This window comes from Phoxinus phoxinus (assembly GCF_949152265.1).
Source record: "Phoxinus phoxinus genome assembly, chromosome: 6".
Taxonomy (NCBI): Eukaryota; Metazoa; Chordata; class Actinopteri; order Cypriniformes; family Leuciscidae; genus Phoxinus; species Phoxinus phoxinus.
The window spans coordinates 3,556,584-3,575,385 of NC_136881.1; the positions used below are offsets into that span (position 1 = coordinate 3,556,584).

The window sequence follows — 18,802 nt, forward strand, 5'->3', positions numbered from 1 at the left end:
AAGTGTCCTTGTAAGGTGAACTAGATTTGATGTTTTCTAAAGAAAATGTCAGTGGGTTCTACACCTGCAATGCACGATGCCAAGGTGAGCGGTTGCTCGCCCAAGATTTCCTGCTCTTTAGAAACGACTCGGGTCGCTCTTCAGTGTAATTCAATGAGAGTTTTTCATCCTTCCTGATTGCTTAGTAACATAATAATACAGCTCTTCTCAACAAGCCGCGTGATTTGAGGTGTCATTCCCTCATTCAGCACTAAGTCTGAGTAAAAGCACAGTGCTTATCACCTCAGCAAGCAACACTAATTATTAGTTTGTGAAGAGACGTTAGATGAATGAACATCATCTTCAATCTGCCGTGCTAAGACAGAGACCCTATAGTGCCCTTCGTAAGTTGAATCTTTATGAACCACTTCTTCACAGCGTGTCTCTGAAGTGAGGAAATGCTGAATGACTGCCTTTTTTTAAAGTTTCCTCTTAATTTAATATTTTAACGGAGTCTCTAGAAATGAAAATGGATAAAATATGATCACCTGTACACACTTGCTTGGCACAAATTATTACAGGACAAGGTGAGAACGGCAGTCTTTAGTATTTAAATGATATTTTTCATGTTAGAGTATTACTGGCTGAACCGTAGAAAGGTCACCCTGAAGATTCATATTAATTATTCATCCTAATTATGGCTGAATGGACTCGGGCCTAATTTCAGCGTATCTCTCTCTGATGGGTGAAATGGAGAAAAGTCATTGGGAATGGTATAAATGGGCTTAAAAAGGCGAGTAAATCCAGCGAAAAGGAGCAATAAAGCAGGAGAAGGTGACGCAAACTATTGAAATAAATCTGCTCAAGCAGCATTATTCTCGCATAATCAAATTTACGGAAATGAACATCATTTCAGGTTCGTGGATTATGTTTCCTGGCAGCATAAAGCTTATTGGACTTTTTGAAGGAGCAAATGCATGAAAAAGTAATTTAGCCTGCTGTGATGTGGTAAGGTGAAGAATTATTATTTAATATGTCTATGATAAAGACTAGTTATTACTGTAGAGATAATTAATTCAACTACAAGATGTAGATCAGAGCTATTCACCTGTCCTCATATATTAAGATTTGCTCCTCTGATGAATAATTTAATTCTCTCATAAATAGCTCATTGCATTTCAATAGTTTTTTTTTTTTTTTTTTTTTTGTAGAATGCAAAAAACAAATACAAAAAAACATTCCTTTCTTTGTCGTTTTAGGGCCATTTAATGGTTTTCCATGTGAAAATACACTGCATAATGCTAAATAACAGATATCATATGCACTTTTATGATATTTTGCTTTGTCCTTTTTCTATCTTGTCACCCACTATGAACTGTGACTGTCTTCCAAAATAAATAACAGCATATATTTCAGTATACTAATAAACTACATACTGTATATAGACATTACAGTACATGCAGAAGTTTATAGCCGTGATGTTTTTCATTGTATGTTCACTATATTCCGGCATGTTTCTCTGTGGTTTCTGTCGCTCAGACTGCTAATATGTTTCTTTGCACATTTGCATGTTTAGTAAATAACTCGATGTGTGATTAATGTGGGTAGTTTGTTTAAGACCAATCCATACTTCTCAGCTGTTGCTATGGTGATGCACAAGCGAATCACATGCTGCATCGACAGGAGAGGAGTTGGACAGGCTTATTTATGATGCTGTATGAAAAATAAAAAATAAACTGTTCTGTTTGTGGTTTCATATCATTGCCAGTAATTAATACGGGTAATAATCACATTAAGCTATGATAAATGTAATGTTGGCACCATCTGAACTGTCTCCCCGAGGTTGAAATTATCAAGCAGCGTGAGTTTGAGTTCACAGCTCAACACTCACAGACAAGGCTTCAGAACAGCTGGAGGAAATTACACATTCTCATGTTTCTTGGAAAAAAAATTTGGTGATGGCAGATGAGCTTAAAACGTCTATCTATCTATCTATCTATCTATCTATCTATCTATCTATCCATCTATCCATCTATCCATCTATCCATCTATCCATCTATCCATCTATCCATCTATCCATCTATCCATCTATCCATCTATCCATCTATCCATCTATCCATCTATCTATCTATCTGTCTGTCATCTCTATAAATGCTGGGTTGTTTCAACATATGTTTGGGTCAAATATGGACAAACCCAATTGTTACATCAATCAATCCAACATTTGGGTTTGTCCATATTTGACCCAAACATGGGTTGAAACAACCCAGCATTTTTATATTTGACCCAACATATGTTGAAACAACCCAGCACTTTTGTATTTGACCCAAACATGGGTTGAAACAACCCAGCATTTTTATATTTGACCCAAACATATGTTGAAACAACCCAGCATTTTTATATTTGACCCACACATTGGTTGAAACAACCCAGCATTTTTATATTTGACCCACACATGGGTTGAAACAACCCAGCATTTTTATATTTGACCCAAACATGGGTTGAAACAACCCAGCATTTTTGTATTTGACCAAAACATGGGTTGAAACAACCAGCATTTTTGTATTTGACCAAAACATATGTTGAAACAACCCAGCATTTTTGTATTTGACCAAAACATGGGTTGAAACAACCAGCATTTTTGTATTTGACCCAAACATGGGTTGAAACAACCAGCATTTTTGTATTTGACCCAAACATATGTTGAAACAACCCAGCATTTTTGTATTTGACCAAAACATGGGTTGAAACAACCAGCATTTTTGTATTTGACCCAAACATATGTTGAAATAACCCAGCATTTTTTAGAGTGTATATTTATCTAATTCAATGATATTGAGATATTGTCTAAGGTCTACTGTACAAGTATCTACTCTTAGTATATTTCCGGTGCATGTCATGATGGCTGGAGGTAGAGAACATTAAATGGGGCAGCGCTGTCGAGACGTGTACATCATGATATTTCAGGGTTGATGTCTAACACCATTGATTCTCATCGGGCTTGGACAGCTTGAAAACGAACCTCTTAGAGCGCCTGCTGGACGGGCCATTTTTAAGCCAAATATTGAAATATAGATTGACAGAGAGAGAATGCACTAGAAAGTTTCCTTTCAGCAAGAAATACATAAATAAGCCCATAAGCAGCCCACGGAAGACACCTTGCTAACTCAGGGCTTTGACAGACATGTGTATCCATGCTGGCTGAAATCCACGACCTGTGTTTGTTTTCAGGACATTCCCGTTAAGAGCAACAAGCCCTTTCCCCGTCAATCACTCTAATAGCTGACTGTTTCTGATGTGCGGATCGATAACCACAGTCTCTGCGATTTACGTACAGCATCGTCCTTCAGCAACCGCAGTCCCAGCGACCTCCGTCGGGTTTTACTGCCCACAGACACTGCGAGATGAACAAAGACGTTTTATGAGGTTATTACAGCGAGTAGCGCCACAGGGTTAGTTGTGGTTTAAAGTGGAGCGTGAATCGCAGGGCATCCCTGTGATGAATTATACATAGACAGCTGGAGTGAGATGAATTTTCCAGTGCAGTGTGAGGCCACATGTTCTAATGGATTCAGCGGTGGTGTAGAATTAGACATTTTGAAATATACAGTGATACAACCACAGAATGGTTTATAGCGGGCGTCAAAACTATAGTCATTCACAAGTATTTACATTTACACTCCAAATGGGTTTTTATTTCATCTATTCACTATTTTATTGTTTTGTTTTGTTTATATATTTAATTTTATTATAGAATATATATTTTTTAGGTATTTCTAAAAAAAATTCTTTACCAAATATATTATTTGCATAATATACTCAAAATTATTTTCTTTTTAAATTGTTTATGTATATGCATTAACTATCCATTAATGCATATATATATATATATATATATATATATATATATATATATATATATATATATATATATATATATATAATATATATATATATATATATATATATATATTTTTTTTTTTTTTTTTTTTTAGTATAATTGTCTAAGGAAGTTTGTGAGTTAGGTAGGCAGGGGAGGATATCAGCGTTAAATTGCAAGGTTTTCTGATGTCCAGTCATCCATCATGGGTAAAGTAAGCACTATTTTGTCTTATTATTTCCGTTCAGAATATTGCAAGCTAATAATTGCTGCTAATAATCATTTCACCAGGTTTTAGTTATCGCGGCATTTCAACCGTCAGATTATAATGCTCACAAAGCTTAAACAACAGAGAGCTGATGTGATTGCATTTGACATGAAGGTAATGGCCTTTCAAATTATTTTCCCCACTCTCAATTAGCCTGTGTGAGGCTCAATTAATTATGCTCAGCTTACCTACGTCTGCGGTTTCAGCCTTTCCTCGCAGTTAATGTGACCCACGTAGACGCTTCACACAACTCTGTGGTGCTTAAACAGCTGAGAAATAGCCTTTATGGACCGAAATGACTCTTTTCTGACATAATTCAGTGAACCCAGGGTGGGAAGCCAATGGAGTTTGGTGGCCTGTTTAATTGGAGGTAGGGCTGCATTTCATTCAGCTCAGATTCCAACTTGTCTATCTCGGAAATAAATAAATAAAATTGCAGGTTTTTGAACATCAGATATTATATTATATTATATTATATTATATTATATTATATTATATTATATTATATTATATTATATTATATTGTATTGTATTACAATTTATTATATTATATTATATTATATTATATTATATTATATTATATTACAATGTATTATATTATATTATAATAAACCTGTTTTTTTAGCAATATACTTTTTAACACTACTCAGATTACTGGTCTTTTCCTTAATCAAAAGTCTCCATTTACTCTCCATTGAATCTTGTTTCTAACTAGAAACAGTTGAGACACTGAAGAGATCTTTAAGTCAATATAGTGATATGGCTCTCAAAAACAATGCTGCAGATTTTTTAACATACGTGACATCAAATGTCTCATAAGCAAATAACATTGACATTAAAATGTATAATATTTGATTTTGCGAGCAGCATTGGAGGTGGAAAACATGAGGCCGGTGTGTGTAACACTGTAAATGATCGTCTCTGTTAATAGTCGTTCACCTGCAATTTTATTCTTTTCAATTTATCAGCTGTAGGAGACGTTTTTCTCACACCTGCAAAGTTAACATCATCTTTTGTGCATCAGGGAAAGCCTTTGTGCTCCACATGTGTCTCTGAATGGATCGCAGTGTGGTTTTCTCTGTAATAATGCGGTGGCATGGCTTGATACGTCCACCTTGATCATCTGGAGGTGTTGGAGGTGACCTCGGGGTTGTTAATGCTGCAACCAACATGTAGTTGAATGGATTAGATCATCGAGTCTGCAAAGAAACCTCATAAAAGTTTTAGCATGGCCGTTGTGTGCTTTGACTTGGTGCCTGTGAGTTTTTGTTTCAGCTGAGAGCATTTTCATAATTCAGTCATTCGTTTCGTCTGCATTTTTCATGCAACAGAAGTGTTCATTGCCAGGAGAGATAAAAAGACTGGCAGTCCGGGAATGGTTATATTACACAGAACATAAAGTAAATCTGAATGTAGAAGCTGATGCATAATTCAGCCTTCTACCGTCATTCATTATTTTCCCCTTAAAGATGTAGGTCATTTGAGTAAAATGCATTCAAATATTCACTGCTTTTCATTCCTGTACAGGGAGTGGCTAGCTGAATAAATAAAAACCTGCTGAATGATGGGACATATTTTAATAATAATGTCACATCTTTCTGCACATCATTTTCAAACTGAACAGATGAAGCCTAGTTTTGCAAAGAAAATTGTTCAAGATAAAAGAAAATATTCTATGTGCAACCGATTCTGTCAGGTGCTTCATAAATACCTTTGAAGGCATCATGGGATCATTTTATGGATATAGTTTTAATTAATTAAGTTTGTTTAATTAATTTTTATGAATTAAACAGCACATAAACATACTTAATCACTGGAAAAATGTTGATATAACCATTAAACATGAAAGTATAAAATAATTTAAGACATGATTTTAGAATGTTATAGATCCTTATAGAATGTTCTCCTTATAGAATGTTTCTCCTTATATAATGTTTATCCTTATATAATGTTCTCCTTATAGAATGTTTTTGGCATGAAGGGTTCTTTAAAATTGAGTCAAGAACCCTAGAGTTCTATATAGAACCCGATTGAAACTTCTGTTCGAAGAGTGTAATGAATCATCAACACAAAAATGCATGTAGCTTCACGATTCTCCTGATTCTGAACAGACAACTAAACAAAATAGCATCTAATTTACCAGAGGTTCTTACTAAATGTGAATTACTTCAGTCTAATTATGATCTTCTGATTAAAAAATGATTCAATGACTCACTCATAAATAATTCAGTGTTTTTGAATGAATCTCTTGAACGAATGATTCAATGACAAATAATTTTTTAATTAAAATAAAATAAGTCACTAGTTGCCACCTACAATCGTTATTTGAAGCGTCAAGATACTTTCAAGGGATGATTTGCTTTACCACTACCACAGACATCAGTGTTTCTATACAAACTAAAAACTTTCATCCCAAGTACTTCTGTGCTAATATTGTTACTATATGATAATGCTAATATTGATGCTGTGATGTTGAAAAGACTGTTTGAGAAGCGGTTTCATACCTATACATTACAACGGCTCTCTTTGGCTCTCTCTGAATGTTCGCTGTGATCATACTTGACAAAGGTTTAATAAACATTGACAAATCGTTGTCATTTAGCTATAAGATCGTGATCTTTTAACCATTAATCATGCATCTCTGGCACATGTTTCTGCTGTAATTCTCAGCGGCAGTCATTCAAGAACGTGCCATCAGGTACATTACGAACATGGTGACCGCGTGTCTCTTAGAACAATTACTTTTAACTGTGACTCCATCTCGATCTGGACTCGTCCTTGACTCTCTCTTTATAAGAATAAAGGAGCATCTGCGGCACACAGGAACGCTTGGGGCCTATTATTACTTAAATAAATGAAGGGGTAATCATGGGTCAGTCGACTGCAGAGAAAGTAGAGTGAGAAACTGGGGACTCGCGGTTGTAATGAGAACAGTACGTATGATTTCTTTGTCTTTGTCTTTGTATGTGATGTATGCTATGCATAGATGTTGTCTGTGATCTCAATAGCATACATACTACTCTTACTATTTATGCAGGCTGTGCAAAGTATGCAGATTGTATATGCATACTAGGATGAACGTGCAAAAGTGTACGGTTTCCAACAACTCAATGCACCCAATTGTTGGGTTTCTAAATCACGATTGATTTACTCAATATTTAAATGGACTATGGTGTTCCATTCTCAGTATTTCATTGAATTATAGAAGGAATCAAGACGGTACAGGGTGTTGTGTGTACATCCATATTTTACCTGTGTGTGTCTGTGTGTGTGTGTGCGCGAACGACCCTTCAGGTCTGTTTAATATCTCTCTCATTGCTTATCACTAATGAGCTCTTAAAAAGCCAATTGAAGATGAATATGTCTGCTCTAACGTGACTCTGATAAGATACAACAGATACGTTTTCATTAAGAGGAAACGGCAGAGGCCGAGCAATTAGTCCAAATGGAAAGTTTCCAGAAAGAAGCAGATGCACGAGCTGGTCCTCAGATGCCCTCTTTTCTTTGCATTTGGAAAAAAACACAAACAGGTAGTAGTTTTTATCTTTAAATGTGAGAAAGCCATCTGTCCAAATCTCTCGTGTCACTGTGTTCCTCACGATTTAACAGCACTGATTAAACAAGCGTTTGGACGCATTCGAGGACGTCCACAACAATGGAAGAGTGTAATTAGAGGTTCCGTTTGTGATCCAGACATGAAAGATTGTGTGAAGCAGGCGTCTTGTGGAGGAGAGGTGTGCTCGTACTTGTGTGTTTTGAAAACGTTATCCATGTAAAACCGTCATTTACAGACCAAGTCAGAAACTGAACACACATCTGTATACTGTATCAGTGTAGACAGCGTCAGTCATTATAATCTGAACACACATCTGTATACTGTATCAGTGTAGACAGTCAGTCATTATAATCTGAACACACATCTGTATACTGTATCAGTGTAGACAGCGTCAGTCATTATAATCTGAACACACATCTGTATACTGTATCAGTGTAGACAGTGTCAGTCATTATAATCTGAACACACATCTGTATACTGTATCAGTGTAGACAGCGTCAGTCATTATAATCTGAACACACATCTGTATACTGTATCAGTGTCAGTCATTATAATCTGAACACACATCTGTATACTGTATCAGTGTAGACAGTGTCAGTCATTATAATCTGAACACACATCTGTATACTGTATCAGTGTAGACAGCGTCAGTCATTATAATCTGAACACACATCTGTATACTGTATCAGTGTAGACAGTGTCAGTCATTATAATCTGAACACACATCTGTATACTGTATCTGTGTAGACAGCGTCAGTCATTATAATCTGAACACACATCTGTATACTGTATCAGTGTCAGTCATTATAATCTGAACACACATCTGTATACTGTATCAGTGTAGACAGCGTCAGTCATTATAATCTGAACACACATCTGTATACTGTATCAGTGTATCAGTGTCAGTCATTATAATCTGAACACACATCTGTATACTGTATCAGTGTAGACAGTGTCAGTCATTATAATCTGAACACACATCTGTATACTGTATCAGTGTAGACAGTGTCAGTCATTATAATCTGAACACACATCTGTATACTGTATCAGTGTAGACAGCGTCAGTCATTATAATCTGAACACACATCTGTATACTGTATCAGTGTAGACAGCGTCAGTCATTATAATCTGAACACACATCTGTATACTGTATCAGTGTAGACAGTGTCAGTCATTATAATCTGAACGCACATCTGTATACTGTATCAGTGTAGACAGTGTCAGTCATTATAATCTGAACGCACATCTGTATACTGTATCAGTGTAGACAGCGTCAGTCATTATAATCTGAACACACATCTGTATACTGTATCAGTGTAGACAGTGTCAGTCATTATAATCTGAACTCACATCTGTATACTGTATCAGTGTAGACAGTGTCAGTCATTATAATCTGAACGCACATCTGTATACTGTATCAGTGTAGACAGCGTCAGTCATTATAATCTGAACACACATCTGTATACTGTATCTGTGTAGACAGCGTCAGTCATTATAATCTGAACTCACATCTGTTTACTGTATCTGTGTAGACAGCGTCAGTCATTATAATCTGAACTCACATCTGTATACTGTATCAGTGTAGACAGTGTCAGTCATTATAATCTGAACGCACATCTGTATACTGTATCAGTGTCAGTCATTATAATCTGAACACACATCTGTATACTGTATCAGTGTATCAGCGTCAGTCATTATAATCTGAACACACATCTGTATACTGTATCAGTGTAGACAGTCAGTCATTATAATCTGAACACACATCTGTATACTGTATCAGTGTAGACAGCGTCAGTCATTATAATCTGAACACACATCTGTATACTGTATCAGTGTCAGTCATTATAATCTGAACACACATCTGTATACTGTATCAGTGTCAGTCATTATAATCTGAACACACATCTGTATACTGTATCAGTGTAGACAGTGTCAGTCATTATAATCTGAACACACATCTGTATACTGTATCAGTGTAGACAGCGTCAGTCATTATAATCTGAACACACATCTGTATACTGTATCAGTGTCAGTCATTATAATCTGAACACACATCTGTATACTGTATCAGTGTAGACAGTCAATCATTATAATCTGAACACACATCTGTATACTGTATCACTGTAGACAGTCAGTCATTATAATCTGAACACACATCTGTATACTGTATCACTGTAGACAGTCAGTCATTATAATCTGAACACACATCTGTATACTGTATCAGTGTAGACAGTGTCAGTCTAATCTGAACACACATCTGTATACTGTATCAGTGTATCAGCGTCAGTCATTATAATCTGAACACACATCTGTATACTGTATCAGTGTAGACAGTCAGTCATTATAATCTGAACACACATCTGTATACTGTATCACTGTAGACAGTCAGTCATTATAATCTGAACACACATCTGTATACTGTATCAGTGTATCAGCGTCAGTCATTATCATCTGAACACACATCTGTATACTGTATCAGTGTAGACAGCGTCAGTCATTATAATCTGAACACACATCTGTATACTGTATCACTGTAGACAGTCAGTCATTATAATCTGAACACACATCTGTATACTGTATCAGTGTAGACAGTGTCAGTCATTATAATCTGAACACACATCTGTATACTGTATCAGTGTATCAGCGTCAGTCATTATAATCTGAACACACATCTGTATACTGTATCAGTGTAGACAGCGTCAGTCATTATAATCTGAACACACATCTGTATACTGTATCAGTGTAGACAGTGTCAGTCATTATAATCTGAACACACATCTGTATACTGTATCAGTGTATCAGCGTCAGTCATTATAATCTGAACACACATCTGTATACTGTATCAGTGTATCAGCGTCAGTCATTATAATCTGAACACACATCTGTATACTGTATCAGTGTATCAGCGTCAGTCATTATCATCTGAACACACATCTGTATACTGTATCAGTGTATCAGCTTCAGTCATTATAATCTGAACACACATCTGTATACTGTATCAGTGTATCAGCGTCAGTCATTATCATCTGAACACACATCTGTATACTGTATCAGTGTATCAGCGTCAGTCATTATCATCTGAACACACATCTGTATACTGTATCAGTGTATCAGCGTCAGTCATTATAATCTGAACACAGATCTGTATACTGTATCAGTGTATCAGCGTCAGTCATTATCATCTGAACACACATCTGTATACTGTATCAGTGTATCAGCGTCAGTCATTATCATCTGAACACACATCTGTATACTGTATCAGTGTATCAGCGTCAGTCATTATAATCTGAACACACATCTGTATACTGTATCAGTGTAGACAGCGTCAGTCTAATCTGAACACACATCTGTATACTGTATCAGTGTATCAGCGTCAGTCATTATAATCTGAACACACATCTGTATACTGTATCAGTGTATCAGCGTCAGTCATTATAATCTGAACACACATCTGTATACTGTATCAGTGTAGACAGTGTCAGTCATTATAATCTGAACACACATCTGTATACTGTATCACTGTAGACAGCGTCAGTCATTATAATCTGAACACACATCTGTATACTGTATCACTGTAGACAGTCAGTCATTATAATCTGAACACACATCTGTATACTGTATCAGTGTAGACAGTCAGTCATTATAATCTGAACACACATCTGTATACTGTATCAGTGTAGACAATGTCAGTCATTATAATCTGAACACACATCTGTATACTGTATCAGTGTAGACAGCGTCAGTCATTATAATCTGAACACACATCTGTATACTGTATCAGTGTATCAGCGTCAGTCATTATCATCAGAACACACATCTGTATACTGTATCAGTGTAGACAGCGTCAGTCATTATAATCTGAACACACATCTGTATACTGTATCAGTGTATCAGCGTCAGTCATTATAATCTGAACACAGATCTGTATACTGTATCAGTGTATCAGCGTCAGTCATTATCATCTGAACACACATCTGTATACTGTATCAGTGTATCAGCGTCAGTCATTATCATCTGAACACACATCTGTATACTGTATCAGTGTATCAGCGTCAGTCATTATAATCTGAACACACATCTGTATACTGTATCAGTGTAGACAGCGTCAGTCTAATCTGAACACACATCTGTATACTGTATCAGTGTATCAGCGTCAGTCATTATAATCTGAACACACATCTGTATACTGTATCAGTGTATCAGCGTCAGTCATTATAATCTGAACACACATCTGTATACTGTATCAGTGTAGACAGTGTCAGTCATTATAATCTGAACACACATCTGTATACTGTATCACTGTAGACAGCGTCAGTCATTATAATCTGAACACACATCTGTATACTGTATCACTGTAGACAGTCAGTCATTATAATCTGAACACACATCTGTATACTGTATCAGTGTAGACAGTGTCAGTCATTATAATCTGAACACACATCTGTATACTGTATCAGTGTAGACAGCGTCAGTCATTATAATCTGAACACACATCTGTATACTGTATCAGTGTATCAGCGTCAGTCATTATCATCTGAACACACATCTGTATACTGTATCAGTGTATCAGCGTCAGTCATTATAATCTGAACACACATCTGTATACTGTATCAGTGTATCAGCGTCAGTCATTATCATCTGAACACACATCTGTATACTGTATCAGTGTATCAGCGTCAGTCATTATCATCTGAACACACATCTGTATACTGTATCAGTGTAGACAGCGTCAGTCTAATCTGAACACACATCTGTATACTGTATCAGTGTATCAGCGTCAGTCATTATAATCTGAACACACATCTGTATACTGTATCAGTGTAGACAGTCAGTCATTATAATCTGAACACACATCTGTATACTGTATCACTGTAGACAGTCAGTCATTATAATCTGAACACACATCTGTATACTGTATCACTGTAGACAGTGTCAGTCATTATAATCTGAACACACATCTGTATACTGTATCAGTGTAGACAGTGTCAGTCATTATAATCTGAACACACATCTGTATACTGTATCAGTGTATCAGCGTCAGTCATTATAATCTGAACACACATCTGTATACTGTATCAGTGTAGACAGTGTCAGTCATTATAATCTGAACACACATCTGTATACTGTATCAGTGTAGACAGTGTCAGTCATTATAATCTGAACACACATCTGTATACTGTATCAGTGTAGACAGTGTCAGTCATTATAATCTGAACACACATCTGTATACTGTATCAGTGTAGACAGTGTCAGTCATTATAATCTGAACACACATCTGTATACTGTATCAGTGTAGACAGTGTCAGTCATTATAATCTGAACACACATCTGTATACTGTATCAGTGTATCAGCGTCAGTCATTATAATCTGAACACACATCTGTATACTGTATCAGTGTAGACAGCGTCAGTCATTATAATCTGAACACACATCTGTATACTGTATCAGTGTAGACAGCGTCAGTCATTATAATCTGAACACACATCTGTATACTGTATCAGTGTAGACAGTGTCAGTCATTATAATCTGAACACACATCTGTATACTGTATCAGTGTAGACAGCGTCAGTCATTATAATCTGAACACACATCTGTATACTGTATCAGTGTAGACAGCGTCAGTCATTATAATCTGAACACACATCTGTATACTGTATCAGTGTAGACAGTGTCAGTCATTATAATCTGAACACACATCTGTATACTGTATCATTGTAGACAGTGTCAGTCATTATAATCTGAACACACATCTGTATACTGTATCAGTGTAGACAGTGTCAGTCATTATAATCTGAACACACATCTGTATACTGTATCAGTGTATCAGCGTCAGTCATTATAATCTGAACACACATCTGTATACTGTATCAGTGTAGACAGTGTCAGTCATTATAATCTGAACACACATCTGTATACTGTATCAGTGTAGACAGTGTCAGTCATTATAATCTGAACACACATCTGTATACTGTATCAGTGTAGACAGTGTCAGTCATTATAATCTGAACACACATCTGTATACTGTATCAGTGTAGACAGTGTCAGTCATTATAATCTGAACACACATCTGTATACTGTATCAGTGTAGACAGTGTCAGTCATTATAATCTGAACACACATCTGTATACTGTATCAGTGTAGACAGTGTCAGTCATTATAATCTGAACACACATCTGTATACTGTATCATTGTAGACAGTGTCAGTCATTATAATCTGAACACACATCTGTATACTGTATCAGTGTAGACAGTCAGTCATTATAATCTGAACACACATCTGTATACTGTATCATGTCTGAACACACATTTGTATATGATATCAGTGTAGACAGCAACAGTGAGTATACTGGGTTCTTTGTGTTTTTGACGTGACGCTCACATCCAGTAAAGACAGATGTCAGCTGGTAACTGAATGCCAGTGGGTGGGGCCTATGTTGCGATGATGTATTACTATTGGTTGATTTTATCTCTGGAGGCAGTCATATGCAAATGTATGCGTCTGTTTGACGATCACAGATCCCGCAATATCAAAACGAGCTGGGTTTTTTTGGAGCTTGATTAAATAAATGATTTGTTTATAACGAGGATGACGTTTTAAGCTCTTAAACTTGAAGGTCATTTTAATGGTACAAAGACCTCTTATATGCCAAAAGATCAAGGCAAATTTGATTTATCATGTCATATTACCTTTAATACTTGTAATTTTAAATTGTAATAAAATGTCAAATATATTTACTCTATTTTTGATTTAAAGAATGCAGCCTTGGTTAGCATGAGAGACTCTTTCAAAAACATTGAAAATCTTCCCAACCCCACACTTTTGAACGGTCGTAAATCTGAATATAAATTGAAATCTGCTAGTAAATAATACTTGAAAACATATTGTATAAAAACTGTTTATTCTTTCAGTCGTTTCTCATATGGAAATGAGATTAAATGAATACAAATTAAAACAAATACTGAATAACATAATGGCTAAACTTGAAAAAGAGTATCTGCCAAATGCATAAAGGAAAATGGAGAAGAAATTGAGACTTTTGCTGAAGTTTCTGTTTCTCAGATGCAAAAATGACCCAAGATCTCAATGTCTCAAGGCTTAAATCCCAATGTCTACAATCAAAAGTCAATATCAATATGATCTGATCAAAACTGCTACCAGCATTCATTGCATAGCACTATACTCCTCCTGTATGACAACTATTGACTCATTTCAGCAGAAACATCTGACACGCGGTCTTCGCTCTCTCCTAAACACTGAATGAAAGAGCGGTTGAGGTTACAGTCGTGTTTGTGCTGGAGCGATAGACAGCGCTGTGAGGGCTGAAGGGTGAAGATTGTGTATTTGCATGATTTACTCCATTGTAATTATCTGAAGGGTAAAGCGGCTTTTCCGGCACTGAGTAATGAATATGTTGTTTTACATCATCAGCAGCCTCCATCAGCGTGATGAGAAGGTAATTACTATTATTTTGTCGGGTGTTTTTCAAAAGGGCCAATATAAGCAGCGTCTAGATCAATCTACTTAATGAAACATTTGATTATATAAACAGATGACCCGAGGATACAACTAATTAGCCTTTACAAATGGCAGAGTTTTCAATTTAAAACTAAAAAGAAAGAGCTTCCCACAAAATACATACCTGGAAACTATTGCTTAGATTTCTCATTTAAAGAGACGGCTCACTTAAAATTAATAGTTTTTTTTTAAGAACTTAAGGTGAGACACGGCAGGCAAAAACATAGGTTTTTTTTTTTTTACTGGCCAATTTTGAGAATTTGGGCTATGTGTCTTCAATAACATGTCTTCTTTCAGACTTGTGGTGAAAAAAAGTCCAAAATACACATTTAGGTCTTTATTTTACTACACTTTGTCTATTTGCGTCTGTAGATTTCTCCGAAATTCAACAAAAGTTGGCGTTCTAAATCAACATCGCTGCTCCGCGATCTCTGTCTGCTTTCTTTAATCTCACACACCACTGGAAAGTGCTCTCTCTCCTTTACAATGCTGTCGGATCCAAATATAGTAATTTCCTTTTAATCAGCAACCAATCGTGAAAGTACAATGGGCATTTAACTCTAAAAGCGAAATCGATCATTGGCTGATGTCAATTTCTGACAACGTGATTGGTTCAGATGCATCACGTGACGTGCACTGACATTTAGATGTTTGTTTTTGACTGTTTTTCTGCTCAGTTAAAGGCCATAAATGCTGTTTATAAGTTTTGATGTGATTTAGGTGGTTTGTATTGTTGTTGCTAATGCTTTGATGAGATGTGTCTGTAAATAGTTGTTTCCACTAAAAAAGTATACATTTTTACATTACAAATTTTTAAATGCCTTTTTCTCAAAATGAGTTTTTTGTCATTCTCCAGTATAAACATCTCAGCCGATGTACACCAAACTCTCCAGTTTTACACTTAGCAGTATTTTGAAGATGTGTTCAGAGGGATTTGTTAATAAATCATTTCTGGCCTGATTTATGTGAGATTTTAATAAAACAAATATGGCGAAAAAAAATTTTTTTTAAGGCTATGGACAGTATATTTTGATTTCCTAGGTAATGAAAGCATATATCCTGAAATCCCTCTGAACATATGTTTTCATCTTGTGTGTAATCAAAATGAAAAAATAATTTTGCCCCTGGCTTTATCATATGTTCAGATCTATCAACCGAAAATATATGCACAATTTTGCATATTTAATGAGATAATGCATAATTTGCATAATTGAACATACACATTTCAAAAACTTGTAATACATTTTTTTTATGCACTTGTGCAAGTAATCAACTGAGGAAGTTTCATGGTGATATCTAATATTTTAAAATTGTACCCTATTCACCTGTAGTGTCTCGCCTTAAGGAAGAAATATACTTTTGTTCAGCAAGGATGCATTGCATTACAAGATTTCAGAGAAGAAAGCAAGTCAATCAAGTTGTATAAATGATTGTTATTGATCTATTGCTTTAACGTGAGTAGTTTGAGATGTTCATGGAAGAAGAAAGAAGACAAGTCACATTAAAATCATTCTCAGAATCCAAATGTCCTCGGTTTGAGGACAAACAATCAGCCAGAGTCTGTTAAAAATAATCAGCACCTCGGGTCATGAACGCTTGAACTGCAGTATGCAGTGTTGAAAGACAAGCCGGCCTGTATCCGTCTGAGCAGACGCTAGCGGCGGTGACTTCCATAAATCTTTGCCCGCGGCTGATAAGTTTAAAGCAAGACGTTAATTTGAGGACCATATGGTCGACTGGCAGTATTTTAGAAGCTGCTGTCTGCATCACATAATTTGATATCCACTCCATTTGAGAGCAAGGTGAGAAAGTGGTCTTGGGAGATTCCCACTGGCAGAACACCTTCTCAAGGCTTCTTTTCTGTTTTGTATTTTGAAACATGGACTGAGAAGAATTTTTATATTTACACTAAACGTGGTAAATCCTTTATTAATAATTCATAAATTAATAATAGGCCTACATGTTTTAATAATTTAATTAATTTAATTTAATTATAGGCCTACATGTTTATATATATATATATATAATAATGACAATTATTATAATTATTATTCTTATCATCATTGTAGTATTATTATTTTTTTACATGTCAAAAATAAACATAAAATGTATAAACATAATAATAATAATATCTCTTTGTAACGCCGATCCAAAGAAGAAGATTAGGAAATAAAACAGTATTTATTAAGAAATTATTATCAGAATAGGGAGGCAAATAACAATCCAAACGATGCAAAACAATATCAAAAAACTGAACACAGGGAATGGAGGAACTTGTGAACAAGTAAATGAACAACACACAGCTGTGATAATAATCAGTGTCCATAGAAATGTATGATGGCGGGAAAACAGACAAAGTTTGACTATAACATGTGACTATAGAAAAAGCAAACTAAAAGTCCATGAAAACGAAAATAAGATGACAACAGCGTCCAAACAGAACAGAACACTCCTTCATTATAAATAGGCCTACTTTTTGTTTTGTATTTGAAACATGGACTGTGCAAGATGTTCAGAATATATTTTTGTACACTTAAAATGTGGTAAATTATTAAATGAACAATATAATAATGATAGTAATATTCAATTATAATACTTTAATATTTAATGATAGTATTTTTATAGAATGCAATATATATCCATGTGAGTTATTCATATATTTGTACCGAATCTATAATTATTTTAATGTATTTTTCTCTCTGTTTTCTCTCAGAATTCTTTCTGGAGTTGCTGGACAACTCGGAAAAGTCGCTGAACGACATGTTTGTGCGCACGTACGGCAAACTGTACACACACAACTCTGAGATGTTCGAGGACCTGTTCTCCGAGCTCAAGCGCTACTACACCGGTGGAAACGTGAACCTTGAGGAGGTTCTGAATGACTTCTGGTCGAGACTTCTGGAGCGCATGTTTCAGCTGCTGAACTCTCACTACACCTTCACGGACGACTACCTGGAGTGTATCAGCAAATACACCGACCAGTTAAAACCCTTTGGAGATGTCCCACGTAAGCTCAAGGCCCAGGTCACCAAGGCCTTTATTGCGGCGCGCTCGTTCGTTCAAGGACTCATGGTGGGCCGGGAAGTGGCCAACCGAGTGGCGAAGGTAAGGCATCTATTTTTACACAAGTCTTCCTGGTCTTACTCAGCTTTCACTGGACGTCTAGACGGGTCAGTGGCCTCCAGTGTCTGTCCATGAAATAGACCCCACTGCGCAAGAGATCGGGATAAAACACCAGTGAACCAGAGTTATGTTTAGCTGTTATTATTATATTATATTATATTATATTATATTATATTATATTATATTATATTATATTATATTATATTATATTTGTATAATTATTATTAATAATTCATAATTTTTTTCATAAATCATTGTGTGTGTGTGTGTGTGTGTGTGTGTGTGTGTGTGTGTGTGTGCGTGTGTGTTTGTTCAAAATTATCATATATATTAATTGGCTTTATATTCTATTTTATTCTATTAGTATAATTATTATTAATATTTCATCAATTATAATACATATATATATATAGTTAGTTAGTTAGTTAGTTAGTTAGTTAGTTAGTTAGTTAGTTAGTTAGTTAGTTAGTTAGTTAGTT

At 35.6% G+C, this 18,802-nt stretch overlaps 1 protein-coding gene across 2 annotated transcripts in view; it reads left to right on the forward strand.

Annotated features, from left to right (window-relative positions):
* gpc6a (glypican 6a) overlaps positions 1–18,802 on the forward strand; it is a 200,212-nt gene that overhangs the window by 84,655 nt on the left and 96,755 nt on the right. For both annotated transcript variants that reach the window (XM_079615037.1, XM_079615036.1), the window contains exon 3: positions 17,914–18,305. In XM_079615037.1, coding sequence (XP_079471163.1) covers positions 17,914–18,305 — 392 coding nt within the window. The remainder of the gene's footprint in view (positions 1–17,913; positions 18,306–18,802) is intronic.